The following is a 23,765-nucleotide window of genomic DNA, read 5'->3' as shown; positions in this document are numbered from 1 at the left end:
GGAAGATGCGAAGCGTATTACTTTTGAGGAGATACCAATCAAGAATGATGGACCACCCATACAGCTTCTTTATAGGGTGTTTACGTACAGATTCAGGTGAACTTAGTAGGCTTATGTGAAGTCAGTACATAATGAATAGGACTGGTGGACCTAAAAAATTTCGATGGCTATCAATTAGGCCTGGCTGGAAAAGGGGTAGTTGAAGTCCAGAATGTTTAATCATGATAGTAAACTTGAAGCGTCACGAACAAGGAGAAATAACAGAACCATCATGATGCAAATGGGATTGATTGCCATGGACTTAATTTGGTGTCAGCTCCCGGTAGATATCACAGCTCGCAAGCCCTCGTCTCGTAGACATATGGACTGCGATCAACCCATGAATCGTTTAAGCTAGTTTGCACAATGATACATATCTCGGTCTACTCTCCATAGCCAGTCCAATCAGCAGCAAACCCTCTCAGTAATACCTCTCGCAATGTAGTCATAAAGTACCAGATCCCCTAATCAGAACGTCCACCTAAAGACAGAACAACATCCCAATGCCAGAGCTTGCCTCAGAAATGCTCTTCGCCAATCTTTTCCTTAGAGAACTCTCCTAATGCTCTCCCTCTTGATAGTCGAGTTCTGGTGTTCATCTCGTCCGACCCGGTAGAAGTAGTCGCAGAAATCGGAACATCGCATGTAACGGAGGAACTCCTCGTCGTGGGTGATGATGATGAGCTGGAAGTTGCTTTGGGAGCGACGATCGTTGATAAGATTGTGCAGGGACTCGGCCAAGGCTCGGATATTGTCGCTGTCGAGGTTGGTAGTCGGCTCGTCCAGAGCGATGAGACCGCAGTTCGCACCAAAGGTCTCGGCAAGCGCAAGACGGATAATGATAGATGCCAGCACCTTCTGGCCCGCGGAACATCGGCCGCGCATGTCCATTTCAGTATCCTGCTTTACCATACATACTCGATAGTTATAGGAGCGTCGACCCGTCGTTGACTCGTTGTCCGAACGAATGAGGATCGTGTCAATATCCGTACCCTGGTACGTCCTCTTCCATAAGTCGCCGGCTATCCGATTCACGTCGTCCATTTTAAGCGAGTGGTATCGCATGATCGCAGAATCAAGTGCCTGCCCATAGAGTCCTAAATCCTCAATGGCGGCTTTTGTCGTCTCAACTTTGACGTGCGCCTGCCGATAGTTTCTTGCTGCATGCTGGTAATCGGTTTCCCATTTCTGCATCAGGCGAACCAGCTCGTTATCCTTCATCGTCATGGCTCCGATTTTGGCACTTTGTTCTGCGTTGACCTTGTGCCGCTCCCTCTCCATATCTGATGCCTCCTCACTGAGGCGTTCATAGTCCTCAGTCGCATTGCGGGCCTCCAACTCGGCAATCTCGCTTTTCAAGGTCCCGACCTCGCGAAGACTCTTCCGGTAGTTGAGGTTATCCCGGATGTTCTGCTTCTGCCGATCGCTGTTGTTGATCTCTTCTCTGAGTTTGTTGGTGCTCGCAGCTAGCTCCTGCATGTCTTTCTCGATGCGTGCCTCACTCTTCTGCAGGCTATGAATCTCTCGATCGGTCGTCGCAAGAAGTGAGGGTCCGCCGCGACCAACGTAGTCCTGGATATCATTTTCAACAAGCTTCAGCTCGTTGACGGAGCCTGCAAGTCCATCACGCTCCGAGGCAACTTTCGACTCTTTCTCATGGCCTCGCTCCATTACATCATTACGAATGGCTCTGGCCTTCGCAATTTCCGGCTCAACCTTCTCCAGGTCTTGGTCAGCTTGATGGATTATCTCCTTTTGGTGGTTTAGATCGTCCTTGTGGCTTTGAATCTGATTCTGCAGGTCTTCTCGCCGTTCCAGTTGTCGAGCGGCATCGTTGACCTTGTTCACCAACCCACTCCGGTCCAGTTCAAAGGAACTGATCGAGTCCCGAATACGCTGTCTCTCTGTTTGAAGAGTGACCAATTTGGTCTTCACGGACCTCATCTGCTCGGAACACGTCTCTTGCAGCTCGCGGATCTCCTCGGGGGTGCGAGTTGCACCGCTCGCATGCTGCTGAGAAACAATTCTCTCAACTTGGCTTTCGGCTTCTGTGATGTCCTGATGGTTGCGCGCTATGGATGAAACAGTTTTGCTCATGGAGTCAAGATCTTGACACTCCTCCTGCTTTTCTCTTACAGCTTGATCGAGTTCTTCAAGCTTTTTGAGAATACTTTCCTCCTTCTCTTTCAGGGCCTGGATCTCCTGTCTCAATCCTGGCTTCTCAGATGAGAGGCGAACATACGTGTCGTACTGGGATCGAACCATGCGCAGGCTCCCAAGCTGTTGCTCAGCAAGCGTCAGCTCGTCTTTAGCCTTCTCCTTGCCCTTCTCGTTGAGCCCATTTTGTATCTGCTCAATAAGCTTGGCCTTCTCGCCAGCTGAAGGGCCAAAGGCGCGGTCGCATAGTAAACATTTATTCTTCTTGTTCATAGCCTTCTGGCATCTGTCATAGAATTCCTTCAGGCTATCAAATAGCGAAACATCTTTCTCAAGAGTGAGAACTGATTCCTCGAGCTCTTCAATCTCATTGGGTAGATTGTCCACATTTGGGGTATCGTCTGGGTTGACCTCGGTCAGTGCTTTGCACACCGTGGCCTTGCATTTCTCGAGCTGATCGGCTTGGCTTTTTGCCTTCTCTTCGAGGCTCCTGAGGCTGAACTGAGTTTGCTTCAGATGCTGGTCTTGCTCGTCCCGCTTGCGAGTCGCCTCCTCCAAGACCTTCGCTCTGTCTTTCTGGGCACGATGAAACTCCTGCTCGATAGATTCGGGTTTCCAAGACAAGGTAATCATGGAGGATATCTTATCGCCCCATGTGCTGGTTATTGTGTCCAGGTTGCGCCTCTTCTCAACTAGCTGCTTCTTCCGCAGACCCAGCTGGGCGCGGTCGTCGGCTAACCTTGTGCACTCAACCATGTCACGGCCGAGTCTATCATTTTCGGCCTCCAACTTGGCGAGCTCATTCGACTCGTGGCGAATCTTGTTGTCAAACTCGGCGTTTTGGAAATCCTCGTTGAGCTTCTGAAGCCGCTGGTCGACATCATTCAACTCGGCGTCCAAGACTGCTTTGCGGCCTTCATCGACATCCAGGACATTCAACTGGGCTTGTAAGGCACCGACCCTCTTCTCCACGTTGCCTATTCTCTGCTTGGCAAACGTGCGGTCTCGAATGTAGCCGGCTTTGCGTCCTTCGCATTCAGTGATGACGGCTTGTTTCTTGTCTGCCTCTTCCCTGTTCTCTTTCTGCAGGTACTCGAGCTCACGCTTCTTGTCATTGAGGATTTTCTGGATGCGTTCAGAGAATTGCTGGGCTTGCTTGTCGCTAAGTTGACCGTCGTACCCACGAATGCCGTGCAGGTTCGCCGCATGTTGCACGAGCTCCACGCGTAACTCGAGCTGTCTTTCGTATTTGTCCTTGTCAGACTGATGCTTTCCACGTTCCGCCTGTTTCGTGCCGAGCGAGCGCCGGGATTGTGTCAATTCTTTCTGCAGTTCAGCGTATTGCCCCTTGTTGTCCTCAAGCTCTGCCTCATGCCTGACCACCTTCTCTTCGAATTGTGCCAGGTTTTCTTCCAGCCATTCATCGGGCTCGCTTAGCTCCTTGATGCTGGACTTGAGATCTTGTACTGTGGTCTCGCGGAACCCCAAGTGCGATCGCTTGGTCTTCAGATCCTGGACGATGCTGTCAAAGCTCTTGGCCTGTTCACGTTTAGACCGAACATTCTCGTCAAGTTCGGCAATCCGAGCGGCCATCTCTTGGATCTCCACACGCAGTTCCTCTATCTCTGCCTGCATTTCCACTCCACGCGTTTCGCACTCGTCGGCCCTCTCCTTGTTCTGCTTCTCGGTCGTTTCGAGGAGTTTGAACTTGTTGAGCTGTTCTCCGTGCTTCTTACGGATGACCTTTAAATTTTCGATTGCCTTGATGTATTTTTGTGCCTCGAAAATTTCATCAAAGCGCTTCTTGAGCGCAGAAGGCTCGCTCATAGGCCATAAGGATTCGTCCTGGTGACAAAAAATGACCGCATCGAGGACTGCAGGGGCAACGTTGAGCGTCTTGGGGACCATCATGTCGATCTGGGAATTCTTGGAAGACACCACCGTTCGCTCTCCATCTCTGTTAGTGACCATAGTGGACTCCAACGTTTTCTGCGAGCGGGTGGTCTTCTTGACGGTAAGCTGGATTCTACGCGAGACGACATGGTCGGCGTTGGGGGTGTCCGGAACTTCAATTTGACCTGGGCGAGGACTTCTCGCTCGCCAGTCAGATTGGGATCATGGATGAAAGCACCGCCCTTGCTGTTGGGTGGAAGCTCGCCCGTAGTAGCGTACTTCAGGCACTCGATGATGGTCGTCTTGCCTGAACCGTTGTAACCAACAATCAGGGTAAGAGGGGTGTTGAACTGGATGGATTGGGGCTCGTCAAACCCGAACGAGCGCACACCCGACACCAATAGCTTCTCTATACGAGACATGTTGATTGACTGGATTGGCCTTTGACAAGGCAAGAGACCAGAAGCAGCTCTTTCAGGTCACGGGGGCAGGGATCTGCAGTGCTGCGCTGCTGCAAGTTGGTGTCCAGGAAGTACACGATGCGTTTGATGGATTAGAAGTGTAGGTTATGGTCCACTACCATCTCTACTGGTAGAAGGTGTGTACGAAATACATAGGTTGCCTCGTAAGCGACGTGCTCTGTTCCCAAGTGTTGGTGTCGTGATCTTTGCGTTCAATGCTGGCCTGGACTCTGAAGTTCAGATGAGTTTTGTCAAACAGAGCACTTCATAAAGTTGCATTGCAAACGCGTGTTCGGGGTTTGTGGGAGACGCGCCTTCCCTTGGCGACCCTCAATTAACAGGCAGCACCGAAGCACCGACCCCAGCACCCAGCGGCAACGGCAACTGCCACCCCGCATATGCCCAGATTCTAGGCCCGCAGTACGCTAAAGTACAGGGCCTACAGTACCTGCATCTATGATGTAAGCAACAATATTGACCGATGCAATATGATGATCAATAGATGTGTACTTAGTATATATCCTGTAGTATATTTATATACATGTGCCATATAGATGCAGCTGTATATACTTAAGTTACTACATCTAACATGGGTTATCATGCCGCACGTGTGTTATCAAATACGACACAAACCTACCGACCACCCTTCATTGAATTACCAGAGCCGCCAGTAGATACAATGCCTAAGAGTCCCAGGTCCCTTACTTGTTGAGGATGGCGGTGCTGCAGCGCCCGTTTGTTCGCCACCTCAGTTAGAGTCTCCAAGCTCATGTGTCAGGTTGCGGTTAGATCATCTAGCCTTGGAGGTCTCGAGAAGTCTTCGCATATATCTACATACTCCAGGGTCCGCATTCTTTTGTTGGCCTCGATAAGAGTGAATGCTGGCAATGAATGCTAGTCACCCTAGTCAGCTGAAGGCAAGATAGACTATGGCGTGAATGCTACCTTTGCAAGAGACAGATCTGAGTATCCCCGGCTTGCTATGCGGGACCTGAGTCGGCTCTGTGTGCGTGTGGTTACGACCACCGCCATAACTATCGCGCCCACCAATGTCGCGAGAATCGCGGACGGGATGGTGCTGTCTTCAAATAATGCCTACACCGTGGTCCGCGTGTCACCCGAACCCGATTGGATTCATTAAGAAGGAGCCACCAAAACATGTTTCATGGCACAGATGATGTAGGGGCGCCGCGTTAAGCCAGAGGATAATAATCTGGCGCGGCGTAGATGATATGTGCCGGTTCGCATATTGAGGACTTGAGTTCTTTAATCAGCTCTTACCCAAACCGAGTCGTCCTTGGCAGCTTGGGGCCATGTCGTATACTCAAGAACGAAGCGTCTTGGCGAAGGTTGCTGGCGCCCTAGGCGACAACAATTCAATAGACCGCCGGCTCGGCGAAAGCCGTTGATTGTCTCAACCCCCTCCTGCAACTAATAAGTAGTATGTCTGAATTATGTCGGCTTACTGGCGGCGGGATGGTCTCAGTTTGAGTAGGTGTTAGTGAGCGCCGCAAAGAGTGCATACTGCCAAAAGCAAGAGCTAGAGTCTGGAGGTGGACTACTACAGGCCTGAATATAAGAAAAATCGCCCTGGTCACCGTACGGGTTCTGGAAGTTCTTGGGTACAGCGTCTCTGGCCAACTTTCGCCAAGTTCCGGGAGCGGGCCGCGAGTCTAAAGGAGTGCTTTCCGCTTTTAATTCTTCACGATACCACTTGCTTGTAACATATTCTCCAGCACCCAAGGTTCGGTACGTCCCAGTGAATGTTCCATACAATTACACGGGCAGTGCTTGCGATCTCATGATGCAGTGTAGAGCGCTCGCGTTAGCACAGGAGGTAGGATTATTGCGCGGCCTCTAACGAGTCCAAAAGACAAGGTCCCTCGCCAGCTCTAAGATCAGCCAGCTGTGATGTCACAGGTGGGGGTCACCTCTGAGTTGCCCGGATCGTCGAACAGCTCTATCTATCACTTGCAGCTTAGCAGAAGCAGGCAGGCAGGTTGACCGACTTCCTGGCCTGCTATCGCTTATTGCATCCGAGAGACGGCATATTGACAAAGTGGCTTTCCATAGCGGGTACCTACTGCTGATTCACCGCAGAATACAGATGCGAGTTATGATAATGCGTAGGTAGAATATATACTAGGTACGTTACATTGTTACCAGATCCTTGGGTCAAAACTTTTCGTGATTTGCGAACATGGGAGATGAGAGCTAGCTACTATGCGTCGCGACTGCTCCTGTGGTGTAACCCTTCAGCAGACCGGATAGCCCATGTGACTAGACCAACCGTTTACAGCGTCTTTTCGCGTCATTGGTGTACCTCAAAGGATTTGTCGGCTGTTTACCGGAGCTCGGTATGCTGCTGTGTAGTCGTCCCTGTTCAATGAAACAACGAAACAGGGCTCGTGCAGACCCCCGAGTCAGGTCTCGAGGTAAAGTCCCGCTGCCAACATACTGACAGCTGGACCCCCAGTATCGGATCTTTTCCGGTCCATGTAGTCGTAGGGTATTCGCAGATGCACAGGCTATCATTTACTACCAGGCAGCACATATCGTTGACACTATTTCGATATGTATGCACAAGGGGAGCTGAGATTGGACGAAGATCTATAAGACATGCTTGACCTTGCAGATAATATTCATTGCTGGATGAGCCAAATAGCAATCGTGCATATATGGTGGTGGTACGAGTTGTCATAGCCAGATTGGTAGGAGACCGGGGATACAGTTGCACCACGTCCTTGCCCAAGGATCAGTATGTGGCACATGTATTGCACACATAGATCTGCATCTTCATCTCGGACGGAGAAAAGCCCTCCCCAGAAACACCCCCCTCCCTCAGCATCATCCAACTCCGCTGGATTTTTCCCAGCTTTTGGGAGAAAACAAAACCCCCTTTGCCCGTCGATGACAAGACCGCCCTCCCCGCGGCCGCCCCGCCCCAGTTATCCGCCCCGGAACCCATCCTTTCCTTGCCAAACACCAGACACATCCCATTCAGGACCCATGTGGTCGGAAGATAGCGGATTGAAGCTATTGGGTTGGAGCAAAAGCTCCGGCGTCTTCTGCTTGGTAAGACTCTAGTAGCCGTGCGAATTTGATTTTTCCATCGGCAGTTTTTGCGGCGACGGGGCCAGCTGTATCAGGGCATTTCGCCCCCCGAAATACGAGCTGTAGATAGCCTCCGGCGCGAATTGGCTGATGGATTGAGTGTCTGACTGAGTGACGTATGCAGATTCCTCAGAGCTTCTAAGCTTCTTCGAACTCGCGTACGGTACCTAGCACGGCTGGCAGGTAGGTGCATGGTATATTCAATAGTTATGACTGTAAAAAAAGGCATGCCGCCCATGCCAGCGACAATAATAACAGGGTCCAGCTAGGTCAGGTCATGAGCGCCCCCAGTTCTTATTGCCTTAACTTAGGGGATGCAGCAGTCAGTCACAAGCCGATCCTCTGGCTATCGAGAATTCAAGCCCATTTGAAAATCCCATCCCATCCTCTCCTTGCCTACTTTTACTCCACCCTTTTCTTTGGCATCTTGTTTCTGCTGCCCATTGACTTCCAGGTCCCCTGCAGCAGCTTCGCCCATTCGCACAAGAAACAATCTCCTTTTCAAAACCCCAGGGTTTTTCGGCGCCATCGGAAGCATACTTCCTCCAGCTTTGCTCTGCATGTTTGGGGATCGCTGAGAAATGAGAAGGTCTGGAAGCCAGGCGCCCCCTACGTCAACCCCAGTATTTGTGCATGCAGTGAGTGCTGTGCTGTGCCTGGATACCCTCTCGAGCCGGCAGAACTTCAGAGGAGCTGGTTGATCGCTCTTCCACATCGCAGAACAATACCGCCCGTCGGTCGCGCCGTGGATGGGGCGCTGCTGAGTTTCACGGACAAGATTCCCCTCACCCTCGTTACCGCCATCTCAGCGCCGCTCGTGCCGTTGGTTGCCATGATGAACCACGGGGCCCCGCCGCCTGCGGGCAATCGCAATGGCAACAGCAACAGCAACGGAAACAGCAACGGCAACAACGGCAACATGTTTAGCCTTTCTGCGCCGAATGCGATGAGTGTAAGAGAAAACCAAACCACCTAGCCATTATCAGATCTTCTTGCCCAATCCTCAAGCCTTCCCCCTGACCGTGTTGCGCTTTGTCCCTGTGTGATGGGATGCCAATGGAACGCATGGCAGTGTATGCACCACCCAACTCACTCAACGATCCTAACCTAAATAAGCAGTCCAACCCACCACCGCCCCAAATGGCAGCAGCCGACAACTCACAGGACATGATGGACCTACTCAACAGCCCCATGTATTCGAATTTCGATGCCGCAGCAGGAATTCCAATGAACCTTGACCTCGATCTCGACATGCCGCCGCCTCCGCAACCGTCGGCATTCGCGCCCGGCTCAACCAGCTCCAACGTGCCCCCGTCCACCATGGGCCAATCCGAAATGGAGGACAGCCCGGCCGCGCAGTCCAGCAATGGCTTTGGCACACCTGCTGCGCAACCGAGCGCCACTTCTGGGAGCAACACACTGACAGAATTTACGAAGCGACGGAATTGGCCTGCAAAAGTCGTCGAAGAGCTGAAGGACTTCCTACAAATTCTAGATGCGCACGGGAGAATTAAATACGTCTCGCCCAGCGTGACAAGTGTGACGGGCTATCAGAGTGAAGACATTATCGAAACTTTCCTGAAAGAGCTGATCCACCCCGACGATGTTGGCACGTTTACGTCGGAGATGAACGAGTCGATAGCGACCGGGCACCCGTTACGAATGTTCTACCGCCTAAAGAAGAAGGATGGCCAATATGCTATATTCGAGTCGGTGGGGCATGCTCACATAGCTTCGGCCAAGTTCGCGCCCAATCCGGACAACCAGACGCCTTTCTGCCAGGCGGTTTTTATCATGTCCAGGCCGTATCCGACCCGGAATGCTCAGCTATTGGACTCCTTCCTGGAACACAAGATTGAGAACGAAAGGTTACGTAGGCGAATCGCCGAGTTGCGTCGAGAAGAGGAAGAGGAAGAGGCGTCCCAAAAGAGCTGGCTGGCTGCACAGGAAGCATCGGACATGACCGCTTCAGAAGATATGCAGTCCTCGGTCGGCACTTCGTACTACCAACCAACGCAGCCCGATACCACATCGATGCCCCCTCCGGAGAGACCCTCGTCTCTGAGCATGTCGTTGACTCGAGAGAATCTGGAAGGCGCCGCTGGTAGTCGCTCGGACTCCATCAAGGATAAAATGGCAAGATTTGAGGGAGCCTCGCACACGGATACCATCGAGATGCTCACTGGCCTTCGCTACGTCGAAGGAGAACGAAGTCGTGGCATCACTACTGGCAACCATAGTCCGACCCTCATTAGAGGCGATGCCGGAATTGCCATCCCCATTGACAGGGATCCCAGGACAGGTGAAAAGAAGAAGAAGCTCAAGGTCGCGGAGGAATATGTCTGCACTGATTGCGGTTCGTTGTCACACCCGCTCATGTTATTGTTCGCCTCGCTTATCCCATTACTTCTTAGGTACTCTCGACTCGCCCGAATGGCGGAAGGCCCCAGCGGGCCCAAGACGCTCTGCAATGCTTGTGGCCTGAGGTGGGCCAAGAAGGAAAAGAAGAAAAACACCAGCAACGGGGCTGGCAAAGAAACGCCACAGATGCCCTCCGTGGAGTCGCAATAAAGGGGGACCGTTGCTTCCTCACACACACACTCACACTCACACACCCAGACAAACACCGGAGCGACGCAAGATGGTTGCTTGGGGGTTAATGACTATAGATCCTTTTTCAGTTTTCCAGCGCCATAGCCTTTCTCACATGCGCGGACTCTGGCTTTTACAATAGGAAGGGGGTTACGGGCAAAAAGCCAGGAGTTCAAGGCGCATACACAGGGGAAGGGAGGTTTGGTTTGGCCGGCCAAATGCTTTTGCCGGTTTACGAAGTTTTCCCGAGATACTTGAGATACCTTCGTTGGGTTTGATTCGTACGATGTTTTTTTGAGTACGTGCTACCCAACGAATTCGCGTCTGTACAAAAAGAAACTGTAACGGCGGCTCGCTAGGCAACATAACTTTCGAACTATTTATGAATTACCAATTTTATCAAATATACCAACTATTGGAAATTCCCATGTGGCGCCAACAGGAGGTGGCCCCTTGTGTGCTGCCCGCCATCAGTGACCTGAATAGGGGATGGTTATTGAGGTCGACGCCCAGACAACTGGGCATGCCGCTCCCAACGATCGCCACTTCTGTCAGGGCCTCTGTTCTTTTGTTCTAATTGCAAATGGCAGAAGGCATAGACCAGAGGAGTATTGCTGGAATGACCTACTGAGCTGGCCATTGTGTCAGGGATGGTCTGGTCCACATCTTCTTAGAGGTTGGTCAGATGACTTGTTCTCTTCCTCACTTATAATACAAGCAAACACCGAATACGGCATGGAACGTGTCAGAACACAGAGCAGAAATCCAGCCGTTGGGTAAGATATTGCTATCGGATGCTAGATGCCTGGTAGCAACATACCCCAAGCGCGTTTGTTGCTTTTTAAAATACAAGAGTGCAGTTGGCGACTGCCAGTGCCGGTGTTAAATACCGGTAGAGTCGGTACCCCTTCATGTTCTGCCGCTACCTCTTAGTTGCGAAGGACGGTCCTATGACAAGACTTGAAACGAATACTGATTCTCATAACCCATAATGGCCATAGAGATACATACTGCACTTGCAAAGTGCTATGAGGTTAGAACATCGACGTAGTACGGTTATAAACGGTGTTGGTCTACTCATAAAGTTGACCGAAAAAGGTATGCTGACCTTTGGGTTGCCTCTTTCCCATCGTTTTGTAATGGGATCCTTCAAAACTTCAAGACTGAGAGGCACTTTCTTGATCGTACGTGATGGCCACAATAAGAACGTAGTGGACGAGAGTAATCGGCTCCGCATCGCCATGCGCTCTCCGTGAGCTCCAAATGGCTTCTGATTAGATGGTTTACATACTTACTCTGGGGTTATACATTGCTGTTCTGGTCATGAACATCTCTATGGATGTCTCTACTGCAATTGTTTCTATCCCAGCAAGTTACGGTTATGCCTTGCGGGTATACACCCCCTTCTTTCACTGATGACTCTGTAACGACCCGAAGAGGTGACTCTTGATCTGAAAAGCTACTCCGCCAAGCGCGGATGCACTGGGCCAAGAAGACTGACATTGCTGTGGTGTTATGTGCCAGTATCTTCATTATGGCTGCCTCCATCCTTCGCGTCTCCTGCTCCATTAAATCGATAAGCTACACACACACGACAACCCCTGGCAAAGGCTATTCTACCTCAAAGAACCGAAGAAGGAAGAGGCCGAAGCTAACACGAATCAAACTCATGAACTATAGAATAACGGATCTGCCCCCGCTCTCTGCTCTCCGGGCATACGACGTGCTCTGTGGTCAACGCGCCCATTTTCGTCGACGTCTTCCGCAAAGGTTTCTGGCGAAGAGAACACCCCCCCGAGAAACTATAAGTCAAATGGCATGCCGGGCTGCAGAAGACTAACGGAACTGGTGGACCTCAGGCACAAGCAACCAGGTTTCGCCACCCCAATAGTATGGTAACATGGCTCGCCAGCGTTGACAACACCGTTGATGTGGAGACCTCCTGCACCGATGCTGTCAATCCGGCATGGGCCTACGCAATTAATGTTGCAAAATAGGGCAAGGGCATCCTAGCCTCGAGGGGCACGATGTTGACTTATAGGATGTGAGGGAACGAACTTGTAGGCGTGCACGTAGTTCACTATACTAGCATTATTCCATCACTCTCGTCATATATTCATGCCCGTATTAATGCAACTGATTGAACAATTTACAAGGCAACTAGTACTAGATCCTAGCAGCGGGTTTCCCGCCGACTTACCAGACTTACACACACACAAATAGCAGCTACTCAACTCGTGCAGCTGCTACCTGGATAGTCTTCCCGTCAACCCCCTGGTTACAAATACATGGCGAGGGTAAATAAGAATAACCTGCACCCGAGGGAAGAAAAGCCAAAAACAACTGTGTTCCCGCAGGTTCCGATGAAGAATCAGGCAAAAGGTAGGGGACTCAGAGTTTACTCTTGAGCCAGCCCATCAAACCACCGCTGTCCTCTGCTGTCGTCTCCGACACTACGGTCTTCTTCCCCTTCCACCAGGGCCACACGGCGGGCTTGTCGGTCTCCCAGCGAGCCTCGAACCGCGGCTCCCTCTTCTCGAGGAAGGACCGGATACCCTCGCGGGCGTCAGCGCCGCGGAACAGGTCGAAGAAGACGCGGCTCTCGAGGCGCTCCGCCTCCTCGGGCGTCGCGGGGCCGTGGTAGAGCATGTCGCGCATGGCCTTGGTGGCGACGGCGCTGGTCCTGCCGGCGACCTCCTCGGCCAGCCCCAAGGCGCGGGGCAGGACGTCGGCCGGCTCGTCGAGGACGGCGGCAAAGAGGTCGCGGACGGCCGGGTCCGGGGCGGCGTAGGTCGCGCCCGTGGTGACGAGCGTCAGGGCCCGGCCGGGCCCGAGGATGCGCGGCAGGAAGAAGGAGGAGCAGCCCTCCATGTTGATGCCGCGCCGCGCGAAGACGAAGCCGATCTTGGCGCCCGCGTGCGTGACCCGCGCCGCGCACGCTAGCGTCATGGTGATGCCGACGCCGACGGCGTGCCCGTTCAGCGCGGCGACGACGGGCTTCTGGCACCGGTGGATGGCGAGGCTGACCTGGGCGCCGCCGTCGCGGTGGGCCTCGCGCTGCCTCGCTAGGTCTTCGGGTCCAAGGGGAGAAGAAGACGGTGATGGTGATGATGTGCTCTTGGACGCCCCGTCGAGGTCCATGCCCGGGCAGAAGATGCGGTTCTGCGGGTCGCCGCCCGTGAAGACGATGGCCTTGACGCGCGGGTCCGTGGACAGCAGGTCGAAGGCCGTCACCAGCGACGTCACCATGGTGTCGGTGAAGGCATTGTTGGCCTCGGGCCGGTTGAGGATGACGAGGATCACCGGGGTGGGGACGGGCGCCGAGGCCGGGTGGTGAGAGAGTCTGATCTGGGGGGAGCGGGTAGTCATTGTAGGAGAGCGGGTGGCTTGGAGATGTCATGTTGTGCGGCTCAACTATAGGGGGCTTTTTGGTACTTAATATGATGGCTTGGGACTATTTCTACTCTGCTTGCTTTGCTACTACCGGCACCAGCAATGCCATATACCGAGTTTGGCGGCTACGCAGGTGGCCAGTGTGGGCATGTTTGCTTACCTGATGTCCCAGTTGTGCGGTTGTACATGCGGGGGAGAAGCGGCCCATGAGTTGGGGTAAGCAGGTGCCGAGGTTGAACGACGGTGCAGGATGCACTCCGGCCTGCACGCCTCCATCGTTCTAGAAGACTGACTTCGGCTTCTTTTCTGTAAAGAACGGAATCGATCGTTCATCACCTTTTGGACTCCACCTCGAGCCGTTCATTCGACTTTGCCTTGCTTCGCATCTTGATCTTGTAGCCGCCCATGGAATCCTTCGCCTACGCGCGCCAGTCAGACGATTCCATACATAGACGAGAGAAGGTGGTGGCGTGGTCGGTTTAAATGCATTGCACAGTCTGATGCTACTCTATTTAAAGACCTCCAATCACCATTTTCGGTAGCATGCCACCCACCCGGGCCAATCACTACATGTAGTCAGTCATTCGACGGTCCAGCGACAGACAGGGTCAGGTCGCATTGCATCCTCACCCAACCGATGCACTGCAGCACGGCAAGGTTATTTCCCGCTGCAGAAAGCAACACTGCCAGGCCATTATGCATGCCTCTTGAATCGTTTTTTTTTTTTTTTTTTTTTTTTTTTTTTTTTTTTGACGCCGAGTCACCAGCTGAGTCGGTCGATTCGATGAGTTAGGTTGCCAGCCAGGCATGTCATGTTCATGATCCTATCGATGACGATGAGGTTATTCATTGATGTTGGTTGAATCAAGCCTCCAGAAAGCTGAAACTACGTTATGAAGTCGGCTGGCTAGAAGGGGAGATGGCTATGCTGATCAGGACTGCAGAATGTCTCTGGTATCCATCAATCCATTGATTCCGGCCGACTTTGGGGGGCTGCCTTTGGCTGGCAGAAACAATGTCCCGATTTCCAGCATAAGCTTATATCTCCGCATCGTGCCCTTCGTCTCAACTTTTTGGGGTGGTCCTATCAACTCTTCCTGCCAATTGACACTGACCCGAAATAGACCCAGATGCGATCGCGACACACGTGTCTTGGTGTGCTTTCGCAGGCAGAAATTAGAACGAGCGAGCTGCTACGCTACAGTGCCTGCTGCGACTTGAGATGCTTTGGGGGCACTTGGGGGGACTTGGGATGGGTTGGATGGGGCCCGGCAATAACGCGCCGGGGACTGATAGGGTTTTTTGACACAAAGCCAAGATGTCGAGACGACTAGGACGGGGTCAAGGGCCCCAGCAACCAGCCAGCACAACCAATGGCAGCGCCGGATCTCACTAAAAGCAAGCACCCCTGCCAGCCGCCGTGCCTTGCGTGCCTGATCGATGCTTCAGACGGCACTTCAACAACCGGAAAACATCATGGCGAGTGCCATTTCGAGCCACCCACCCGGCCCAGACTTGGCAGGCCGCCCAAATTCGATGCTACCGTGTGCTGGCCATGTTTGAGCCAACTCGCCCAAGTCCCTTCGCCCCCAGCGCCAGCCAGCCAGCCAGCGGGGCCATGCGAGCTGGAAGGCCTGCTTGCCGTGCGCTGCAGACACACGCTGCCCCATTCGCCGTCCATCGCTTGCCGTCTCTCTCTGTGTCTGCGTCTCTGTCTCTGTCTCTGTGCCATACTAGTCTGGTCGTATGTTCGTCCCCTTCATGGGTGAGGGATCATCGTGAAACTCTTACTTTTCTCCCGCTGCCCTCCTCTCTTTCTCCCTCCTTCCTCCTCCCTCTCTCTATTCTCAGCAATCCGGTTCACTCGCTCAAGTTTGCCCTTTTCCCATCTTCATTTCTTTTCTAATCCTCCTACCGATACGACTGGGTCGATTGCGGAGTTTTCCACTACTGCCAACTAATTCTTTGGTGATCTCTTCTAATTTTCTTGGCTGGCCAATCATTCTCCCTCTGCACGCCCCATCTTTCATCCACGGCGGCTATTCAACACCAAATCGAAAGGGTTATAAACTCGCATCTATCACCAGACTCTGTATTCATCCAGACCGAAAAGGCAGGACAGCAATCCCGACGACACAATGGCTTTCACACCCGTCACCCTGTTCTACCTCCTGCTCTCGCTTCTGAGCCTACAAGTCGCGGCCGAGTCGGTGGATGTTGTGGATGGGCTTGCTGCACGACAAGCACCCGGCGGTGGCGGCGGTGCCCCTGCCGGCGGCCAAGCTGGCGGTTTAGTGCCCACCGTCGTCTCGTGCGCCGAGTACTCGCGGATAGCCAACTTGACCATCATCGGCAAGAACTCGACCTACCGCGCCGCCTTTCTGCGCTCCGGCCCCTTCGGCACCGACCAGATGTCCGGCATGGTCGACCAGGCCGCTGTTCTCCTGCCTCCCCTGACGCTCGACAAGACCCTGAACGCGCAGTGCGGCAACTCCACCGCCATCGCCCTGGCCGGCGCCGAGGCCAACTTCACTCAGGGCATCGTGGCCGATTTCACCATTGCTGAGGCTCCCGGTATCGGCGTGGATGGCTTCTCCACCCTGATTATCGTCACTGTCCTCACCGTATTCATGGGCATTGTCTGGATGACGATGGAGTAGGCGTACAGCGTCGGATACACGAGTGACATGGAGGAGCGAGGGACAGAAGAGATATACCCTGGCCACGGAAAGATTTTTGGCCGGTCATACAGCGCCGCTAGCTACGCCTCAGGGCACGATTGAGCTGGAGAATGTCGAGCACGATCCCAAAGCACGTCAAGTAGTGTTGACGCTCAGGAGAGAGGGAAACACAAACCCAATTCTTATTATACCACCACCTTTAGACATTGCGCTAGCTACAAGACGTACGTCGTTGGAAACAGGCACTGCTGTGTTGCAATGGAACACAGCACACAATAACAATGTTACACACAAATTTATACCATCCAAAGCTGTCATTGATGCCATGTTGTGTACATGTATGTACGGGTGTGGGTCGGCTTGAATCGATCAACCGTACGAGATCAGATGACTTGGGCAACTCGGATATGATTCTCGTGCTAGCAGTATGGAGGTACATCTTTCATGTTGAATATATGAGGCCGCATGACCCGTCTGCACGGGTTTGGGCCAACCCCTGGCTCCGGGTGAAGACATAATATGCTTAACAGACTTAAAACATGCTTCTTCTCCAAGGTTATCGTCTTTAGACTTATGTTGGTTTAGTTTAAATCCGTCCCGCACGACAACCCACATGCGCTGCCATGGTCACTGTTCCAGAAGGGGCGAGCAGGCGAGGGTCCTGTTCTATGCGGGCAGGGATTGCTGCTTCAACAGAGTTTCAAGTCGCAGCGGGGCCCATGACGCAGAGTGGGCGGGCGGGTTTGCCAGCAAAGCAGCTGGAAACAACACATCGTCCCTCTTTCGCGTGAGTCGTTCGTTTTTCCAGAAAAGTAAACTTCTTGTTGTGAACTACTCTACACACATTGACGAAAAAAAGAAACCATCAGTATTCTAACTCATTTACCCTTATCTTCAAGAAATCAAAATGTCGTATCCCGGTGGAGACAACAGCAACAACGGTGGTGAGAGACGCCAAGGTAAGTAATACACACACCACCGCTAACCCCCGCATTGCTTGGCTCTCTTCCGGCGACCCCTTAAAATCACAGACACGGAACACACGGCACGCCAACAAGCCGCGGAACTGGACTAGGCTGACTTGACACAACGCCCGACTTATACAGATTTCGGCGGCAACAGTACGTCCCCGTGTCCCCGTCCAGCCTCCGACCGAAACATGTGGCCAAGAATGCACACCGACTAACCCGGGGAACCCCAACTTTCCACAGTGACACACGGAGGCTCCTACCCCGCCGGCGGCTACGGCGCCGAGGATGACGACTTCTCCGGCGCAGCCGAACACGCTAGCCGCTCCGTGGGCGAGTCGGCGGACCCCAGCCTCTTCACCACCCTCCTCAGCGCCCTGAACCAGAAGAGGCAGAGCTTGAAGGACCAGGAGGTCGACGAAGATGGTACGTTATCATGGCGGTGCCCTCCTAGCCACTACTGGTGTATTATATATAGAAGGGACCTCGTTGTTCTAACCATGTGCACACCCTGTCGTGAACAGACGCCGTCAAGCAGCACCAGAAGCACTACAAGGGCGACGATGATGGTTGCGAAGGCGACGACCAGAGCTTGGGCAAGGCAGCGGCCATGCAGGCCCTGAAGATGTTCACCGGCGGTGCCAGTGGCAACACACAGGTAAGTAGCCGCTTACACTCATAATATTCGGGTTTTTAGAACTCAGCCATGACTTTATACTTACTCCATGCGCAGGAGGCCAACAGCCAGAGTGCATTCATCGGCCAGGCCATGGCCGAAGCCAGCAAGGTATGCATAACAATCCTTTTCTTACAGAATCCCTCCGCAACCTATGACAAGCATGGCCTACTACAGGTTGATAGAAGCAGAAAGAAAAACTGACACTCGCCTGATCTTGGTATCATACAGCTCTTCGATCAAAAGGCCTCGCAGGGCAAGGTCTCGGGCGACGCAAGTAAGGAGTCTACCATCATGCAGGCTGGCGAGCTGGCCCTCAAGATGTACATGAAGAGCAAGGGCGGAGACGCTGGCGGCTCGTCGTCCGGCGGCCTGCTGTCTCTGGCTTCCAAGTTCATGTAAACCAGCCTGGCCTAGCCAGGTAGTTGCTCACTTGCTGCAGTGCAGTAAAGCGACGACGACTGGGTTCGGAGGTTACATCGCATAGCATCTCACCAGATAGACTATTTATGACCCGAAATGAAAAGCATGGCTCGATCATTTTGTGTTTGTCGCTTGGACACCAGCCCGCATCACCCCCAGTTTGGTGTGGATTGTGTATCCCTTCAGGATACTCGGTTCAGGAACAATAGTAAAGACAGGCCTTATTGACCAACTCTTAAAATTACATGAACCCGCTGGAAAGCACAGCTTCATAGAAATTCACCAGGTTCGGCATCCTTAGCAATGGCTTAAACCAATAGCAACGAATGACCAGGTGGGATTACCACCGAAAGGCACAAGGCAGGGGGTACAGATATGGGTTGGCGCGCCTGTCAGCCCACTCTGCACAGCCGCATGCTGACAGTCTGCAGCATTCAGCCCAACCACCAACCAGGATCTCAGATAGATTCACAGACGAAAAGGACCAAGTATAGTCTAGTAGTATGGAAAAAGAAGGTATTTATAGAATCTGTCAGACTGGGCCCCCACAAACCGGGCCAGGGTCGTCAGCACTTATAAGACGGCCATGCTCACGTCACACAACACCATATGCGGAACTAAAGAGAATACCCAATGCATTTTAATCTCTTTCTAGCAAGGCGCTAGTAATGTATTCTTTTCAGCAGCGGCGGCCTTCTGTGGCGGACTCCCTACTCGAGGGGGTCGAGGCGCAGGATGGACGATCATCCCACGAGGCCAAGCCTAGACTGTCTACCCCTGCCCCTACGCAATCGTACTACTACGCCGCAGTGACGACGCTGTTGGTCCTGGCCCCGTCCATCGGCCTCGTCATATGGCTCGCCCGGGCCGGCTCTGCCATCAGCCACAACTACGGGCTCGACTCCCGGCCGCTGGGGGGCCGGCTGACGCTGGTCCAGGCCAAGGCCGTCGACTTCGTCTGCAGCGCGCTGCTCGCCCCGCTGGTCCTGGTCGCGGTGAACTGGTACTGGTTCTCCGTGACGCGCGTCACGGTCCTCAACGACGGCTCGACGACGGCCATGCCGCTGGCCGCCCTCGTCGAGGCTAGCCACACCGACACGGGCTCCTACAGTCCCGTCAAGCTGACGAGCCTCGTGCGCAGCGGCCGGCCCAAGATGGTCCTGCTCGGCCTGCTGGTCCTGCTCTCGGCCGTCGTGCAGACCTGCTTCGGCAACGTGGTCGCGTACGAGGCCCACTCGGTCAGCGACGGGCTGGACTCGCCCGTCTCCTTGCGCGCGCTCGTCACGGGGCTGCCGTCTTTTCTCGGGTCGGGGACAGTACCGCCGCGGCGGACCGGTCCATGCACGTGTACAATTTCACGTCGGCCCAGCGCGTCAAGTTCATGAGCCAGGCCACGTCGATGCTCTCCGACATCGCCTTCGCCGGCGCGGCGGGCAGGCTCGGCAGCGACGGCGCCTACGTCGGCATCAACGCGACGCGGGCTTCGCTGGACCAGCTGTCGCCCAACATCACGCGGCTCGAAGGCGTGCCGGCGTACCGGGTCTCGATCCACTGCGACGCCGCGCCCAACGACCGGGTCAGCGTGATCAAGTTCGCGTACAACCAGGTCACGGCGTCCGCCATCGTGGACGAGGAGGACTTGTTCCAGGCCTGGTACGCGGGCCAGCTGGACGCGGTGAGCAACGAGTGGGTCGACTTTGAGAGCTGGCTGGCCTTCAACTACAACTACAACGAGACGTACTTTATGCACATGATGCGCTTCGACGAGTCCAACAAGACCGATTCCTCGCCCTATGGCACCATCACCTACACCGCCCAGAACATGACCTCCTTCCGGTACCAGGGCACGAAGGGGGTGATGAGCAGCTGGGGCTTCCGGTGCCATCTCCAGCGCGAGTTTGGCGCCGCGGCGTTGCGCCGAAACCGGGACTTGAGCTGGCGGCAGGAGGACATAGCGTGGACCGGGAGGCAGGAGGCCATGGAGTGGCTGATGGCCGACTGGCAGTTGGCCCTGAACTACCGATCCCCCACCTCGATGGGCGGCCAGCCGGGGCTGGGTCCGGCCCTGGCGGAGACGGCCATACTGAAGGATCCCGCGACGCACGGGTACAAGACCGACAGCTGCAGCGTCCGGATCTGTCTGGACTACCGCACGAGCATGACGAACCTGCTGTACGCGGCGGGCGAGATCGAGCGCCTGGCCTACGAGACCCGCCACGCGAACGCGAGCAGCAGCGGCAGCAGCCTCGAAGGCGACGACGACAACAGTGCTGCTGCTGCTCCCACCCATGCCGTGAGGGCGACCATGACGCGCGAGGCGTACCGGATGACGTACGTGCCCCTGCTCCTGCTGTGCGGGCTCCTCAGCGCCTTCGCGGCCGCCCTGATCCCCTTCGGCCTCTTGGTGCACGGCCGGCGGACCAACGGCGTGCGGACCTGGAGGGAGGTCAACACCCTGCAGCTGATGGCGGACACGGCCGCGGCGCTGCGCGACGAGTACTTCGTGGAGCAGATGCGGACCGCGGGGCCCGCGGGGTCGGGCAAGCTGGCGCGGACCGCCCAGGTCAGGTACGAAGTGCTCGGCGGCGGCGAAGAGGTGGCTTTGAAACTGGTGAATGACGCAGCCAAAGACCAGCGGCATGTCTTGGTCTCTGGCGAGGATACGGAGATGGAGTCAGGGCGGCAGTGAGTTGGATCGGCTGCTGCATCCATTGCCAAGTAGGTAGGTAGCATTATGACCAATCAATTTCCACATCTGAAGCAGACTTGAGTCACTCCAACTCATACGTGTGGTACAGCTGAAGATCATAGGATAGTGACGCTCGTTTGTTCTCTAGTCATTGTCTTGTCTTACCAGCTGAAACCGTGTTCAGATGATAGGGCTGGTACTGCCATTTCATAAGAGGACATCCGATTGAAATTCGGTATTTCGTCCAATAAAGCCTGGGGTAAAACCAGACAGAGTATTGAAGAACTGATACGGTCCATCCATAGTTAGCTTTACCACCACAAGTACCGCTCATCATGACGGTAGCAACTGCAACGACAAGGCCAGACCCCCTTGTCATATTCCCATCTGAGCTCCTATCAACACCTACTGCAGCCAAGCCAACGCCAGAACTCTTGACTCGCATCGCCCAGGAGAAGACTTACAGCTTCTACGGGCTCTTTGACGCCACAGCCCTCTCGACGTCCGCAGCGGCGTGTATAGCCTCCAACTCTGACGGCGATGCGGCCCATCTGACCGCCGTCCTCCGTCGCTTCCTCAAGCACGCCCAACAGGACTGCATTGCTGAGGCCGTTCCCCGGACAATCTCCAGACCACCCAGGCCTGCTGGCTCGTCGCGCGCATGTTCAAGCCCTCGGAGGAGTACGTGGTGCCGCGCTGGCACCGCGACGGGCGCATGTTCACATGCTCCTGCTCGGGCCCAGTCGAAGCCGAAGAAGGAGGAGCGTCCTCAGGCAGAGCGGAACAACCGCTGCCGCATTCCAAGTACGCCGTCACGCTGCTGGGGCCCGCGACGCGCGTGCTGGCTCCTGGCCAACCAGCGGTGGATGCTACCCTCGCTGATGTCAAGAGCCGCATGGGGCCCGATGAGCTACGAGGGCGGGCCGAGCTCGCAGAAGCCCTCGGCGGGTGCGAGGAGTGTGAGGTGGAGCGCGGCCAGGTGATCCGGTTTTCGTGGGGGCAGGACGACTCCCATGTGCACTCGGAGCCGGACTTTGCGGGGGAGGACCGCGTTTTGGTCAATGTGCTGTTCGGGAGCGAGACTGAGATCCGGGATATGTGCCGGAGGAGGCGGGAGATGTTCGGGGTCGTGGGGGTACGTGGCTGAGGAAGGAGTAGACGAGGCTGCTGGTGTGATACCAAGACCTTCTATAGTCCATCATTTGGATGTGAAGGGTGCCGTCTGAAAAACCAAAGAGAATGAATAGGATATGTCCAGGGGATTCAGGGGGGCAAGTGTGTTGGATACAGAGGGATGAAACCACTTTTGGTTGCATGTCAATCCCATGATGCATACATACTTGCTCTCATTTCCAATATTGCCTAATATCTGGTGCGGAAGAGGTCATAGTGGGCGTTGGCATTTGGTAAGTAACTCTGCTTGAGTAGTAAAACAACGAATAGTAATGTCCCCCGAGAAGGAAGTTTCGAGCAAAATCCCCGAGCCCAACTACTGCAACATAGAACACTCCTAGGAAGTAAAGCCTCGACAGTCGAGCCATAAGTGGCAACCTTGGTAGAAGAACAAGGGAGGGTACATAGGCCCTTTTCCTCCTTCGGCTTTCTACTCGGGACAGTGTGTCCCGCCTTGGGCGTCGGAGCCGGCGCAGCGGCTGGACTTGCCCCAGCTGCAGCACCCTCCTTCCGGGTTGCATCTGTCACGCGAGAGCAGGAAAGTTTGAGTTTAAGCATACAACCTTCCTTCCCACCTGGAACCAGGGAGAGCAATATAGGAAGGGGGCTTACTGGAATATCTGACCGTCAAGGCCAGTTTCTGAAGAGAGAACCTGACTGCCTACATATTGTGAAGAAGAGGGGAGATGTCAGTTCAGTAGTAGTATCTTTGCTCCCCATTAGGGGTATACAGGAGAAAAAGGGTGGGAGGAGGGAAAACACTTACACATCCCGCAGTACAGTCCCGGCGGGGACCCTCTGACACACTTGCAACTGCCGGTGCACGCTCGCTTCTCGAGGGGTAGATTCATGGCGGCGAGACCCAGGCCGGCGTCGCTCTTCCGCTTCATGACATGGGACTTGGCGACTGGGGTTTTGAAATGCCATATGTAAGCTCCGGTTGGTCTCCGACTCTTGATGTCTAGGTCGAGAGGAGAGACGAAACGTGTGTGTGTGTGTGTGTGTGTGTGTGTATGTATACGAAAGTCACAGTGAGATGAGATTAATAGGGTAGGGACCAACTGACCATCTTCGGCCAAGGCAGCAGCATGAGCGACGCCCATGATGAAGGCGATGAACAGGATGGACTTGACAAACTGCATCTTCGATGGCGTTCTGGCTCGTATTGTCAGGACAGGACAGGTACATCTAGTAGCCCTCCCTCCTATGAAGGTGAAGTTTACGATGGACTCAGGACCTGGGGCATTTTAGATGCGGTTGGCTGTCTTGGTATTGTTATCGTTACGATGATGTAATAATGCGATAATGCGACGATGCGATAATGTGATGTTGTGATGATGAGGTGATGCGATAGGGATTACACCTCTTCTTGTCGAGCGCAACCAACATGGTGACTGCGGCTATGATCAAATTAGGCAAGGTGATCATAGCCATATGGTAGTTATTCATAGTGCTTAAACAGAACGTAACGCAAGACAGCTCCAGGTCCTGGACTGAGTCCAAAGC

At 54.1% G+C, this 23,765-nt stretch overlaps 9 protein-coding genes across 9 annotated transcripts; 6 read left to right on the top strand and 3 right to left on the bottom strand.

The window, feature by feature from the left end:
* Positions 1-585: 585 nt before the first annotated feature.
* On the bottom strand, positions 586-4,511 carry PG997_009469 (Recombination/repair protein Rad50; the record flags this gene model as incomplete). The annotated part of the gene is given in 2 exon segments (XM_066813784.1): positions 586-4,215; positions 4,227-4,511. 2 exon segments carry the CDS (start codon positions 4,509-4,511, stop codon positions 586-588), a joined length of 3,915 nt encoding a protein of 1,304 aa, XP_066665746.1.
* Positions 4,512-8,804: 4,293 nt separating this feature from the next.
* Positions 8,805-10,235, top strand: PG997_009468 (uncharacterized protein; the record flags this gene model as incomplete). Its single annotated transcript, XM_066813783.1, has 1 exon — positions 8,805-10,235. One exon carries the CDS (start codon positions 8,805-8,807, stop codon positions 10,233-10,235), a length of 1,431 nt encoding a protein of 476 aa, XP_066665745.1.
* Positions 10,236-12,647: 2,412 nt separating this feature from the next.
* Positions 12,648-13,625, bottom strand: PG997_009467 (ClpP/crotonase-like domain-containing protein; the record flags this gene model as incomplete). The annotated part of the gene is made up of 1 exon (XM_066813782.1): positions 12,648-13,625. The coding sequence occupies one exon, from the start codon at positions 13,623-13,625 to the stop codon at positions 12,648-12,650; it is 978 nt and encodes a 325-aa protein (XP_066665744.1).
* A 2,162-nt stretch (positions 13,626-15,787) lies between these two features.
* PG997_009466 (uncharacterized protein) lies at positions 15,788-16,309 on the top strand (the record flags this gene model as incomplete). The annotated part of the gene is made up of 1 exon (XM_066813781.1): positions 15,788-16,309. The coding sequence occupies one exon, from the start codon at positions 15,788-15,790 to the stop codon at positions 16,307-16,309; it is 522 nt and encodes a 173-aa protein (XP_066665743.1).
* A 928-nt stretch (positions 16,310-17,237) lies between these two features.
* Positions 17,238-18,376, top strand: PG997_009465 (uncharacterized protein; the record flags this gene model as incomplete). The annotated part of the gene is made up of 6 exons (XM_066813780.1): positions 17,238-17,289; positions 17,437-17,451; positions 17,542-17,724; positions 17,823-17,956; positions 18,032-18,085; positions 18,206-18,376. The coding sequence occupies 6 exons, from the start codon at positions 17,238-17,240 to the stop codon at positions 18,374-18,376; spliced, it is 609 nt and encodes a 202-aa protein (XP_066665742.1).
* Positions 18,377-19,065: 689 nt separating this feature from the next.
* On the top strand, positions 19,066-19,782 carry PG997_009464 (uncharacterized protein; the record flags this gene model as incomplete). Its single annotated transcript, XM_066813779.1, has 1 exon — positions 19,066-19,782. The coding sequence occupies one exon, from the start codon at positions 19,066-19,068 to the stop codon at positions 19,780-19,782; it is 717 nt and encodes a 238-aa protein (XP_066665741.1).
* Positions 19,783-19,796: 14 nt separating this feature from the next.
* PG997_009463 (uncharacterized protein) lies at positions 19,797-21,086 on the top strand (the record flags this gene model as incomplete). The annotated part of the gene is made up of 1 exon (XM_066813778.1): positions 19,797-21,086. One exon carries the CDS (start codon positions 19,797-19,799, stop codon positions 21,084-21,086), a length of 1,290 nt encoding a protein of 429 aa, XP_066665740.1.
* A 335-nt stretch (positions 21,087-21,421) lies between these two features.
* Positions 21,422-22,233, top strand: PG997_009462 (uncharacterized protein; the record flags this gene model as incomplete). The annotated part of the gene is made up of 2 exons (XM_066813777.1): positions 21,422-21,697; positions 21,727-22,233. The coding sequence occupies 2 exons, from the start codon at positions 21,422-21,424 to the stop codon at positions 22,231-22,233; spliced, it is 783 nt and encodes a 260-aa protein (XP_066665739.1).
* A 456-nt stretch (positions 22,234-22,689) lies between these two features.
* Positions 22,690-23,401, bottom strand: PG997_009461 (uncharacterized protein; the record flags this gene model as incomplete). Its single annotated transcript, XM_066813776.1, has 4 exons — positions 22,690-22,780; positions 22,872-22,920; positions 23,026-23,220; positions 23,326-23,401. 4 exons carry the CDS (start codon positions 23,399-23,401, stop codon positions 22,690-22,692), a joined length of 411 nt encoding a protein of 136 aa, XP_066665738.1.
* Between the last annotated feature and the right edge of the window lie 364 nt (positions 23,402-23,765).

Source organism: Apiospora hydei, assembly GCF_038363865.1.
Source record: "Apiospora hydei strain CBS 114990 chromosome Unknown utg000007l_segment0_segment0, whole genome shotgun sequence".
Taxonomy (NCBI): Eukaryota; Fungi; Ascomycota; class Sordariomycetes; order Amphisphaeriales; family Apiosporaceae; genus Apiospora; species Apiospora hydei.
This window is presented reverse-complemented; position numbering and strand designations above follow the sequence as displayed.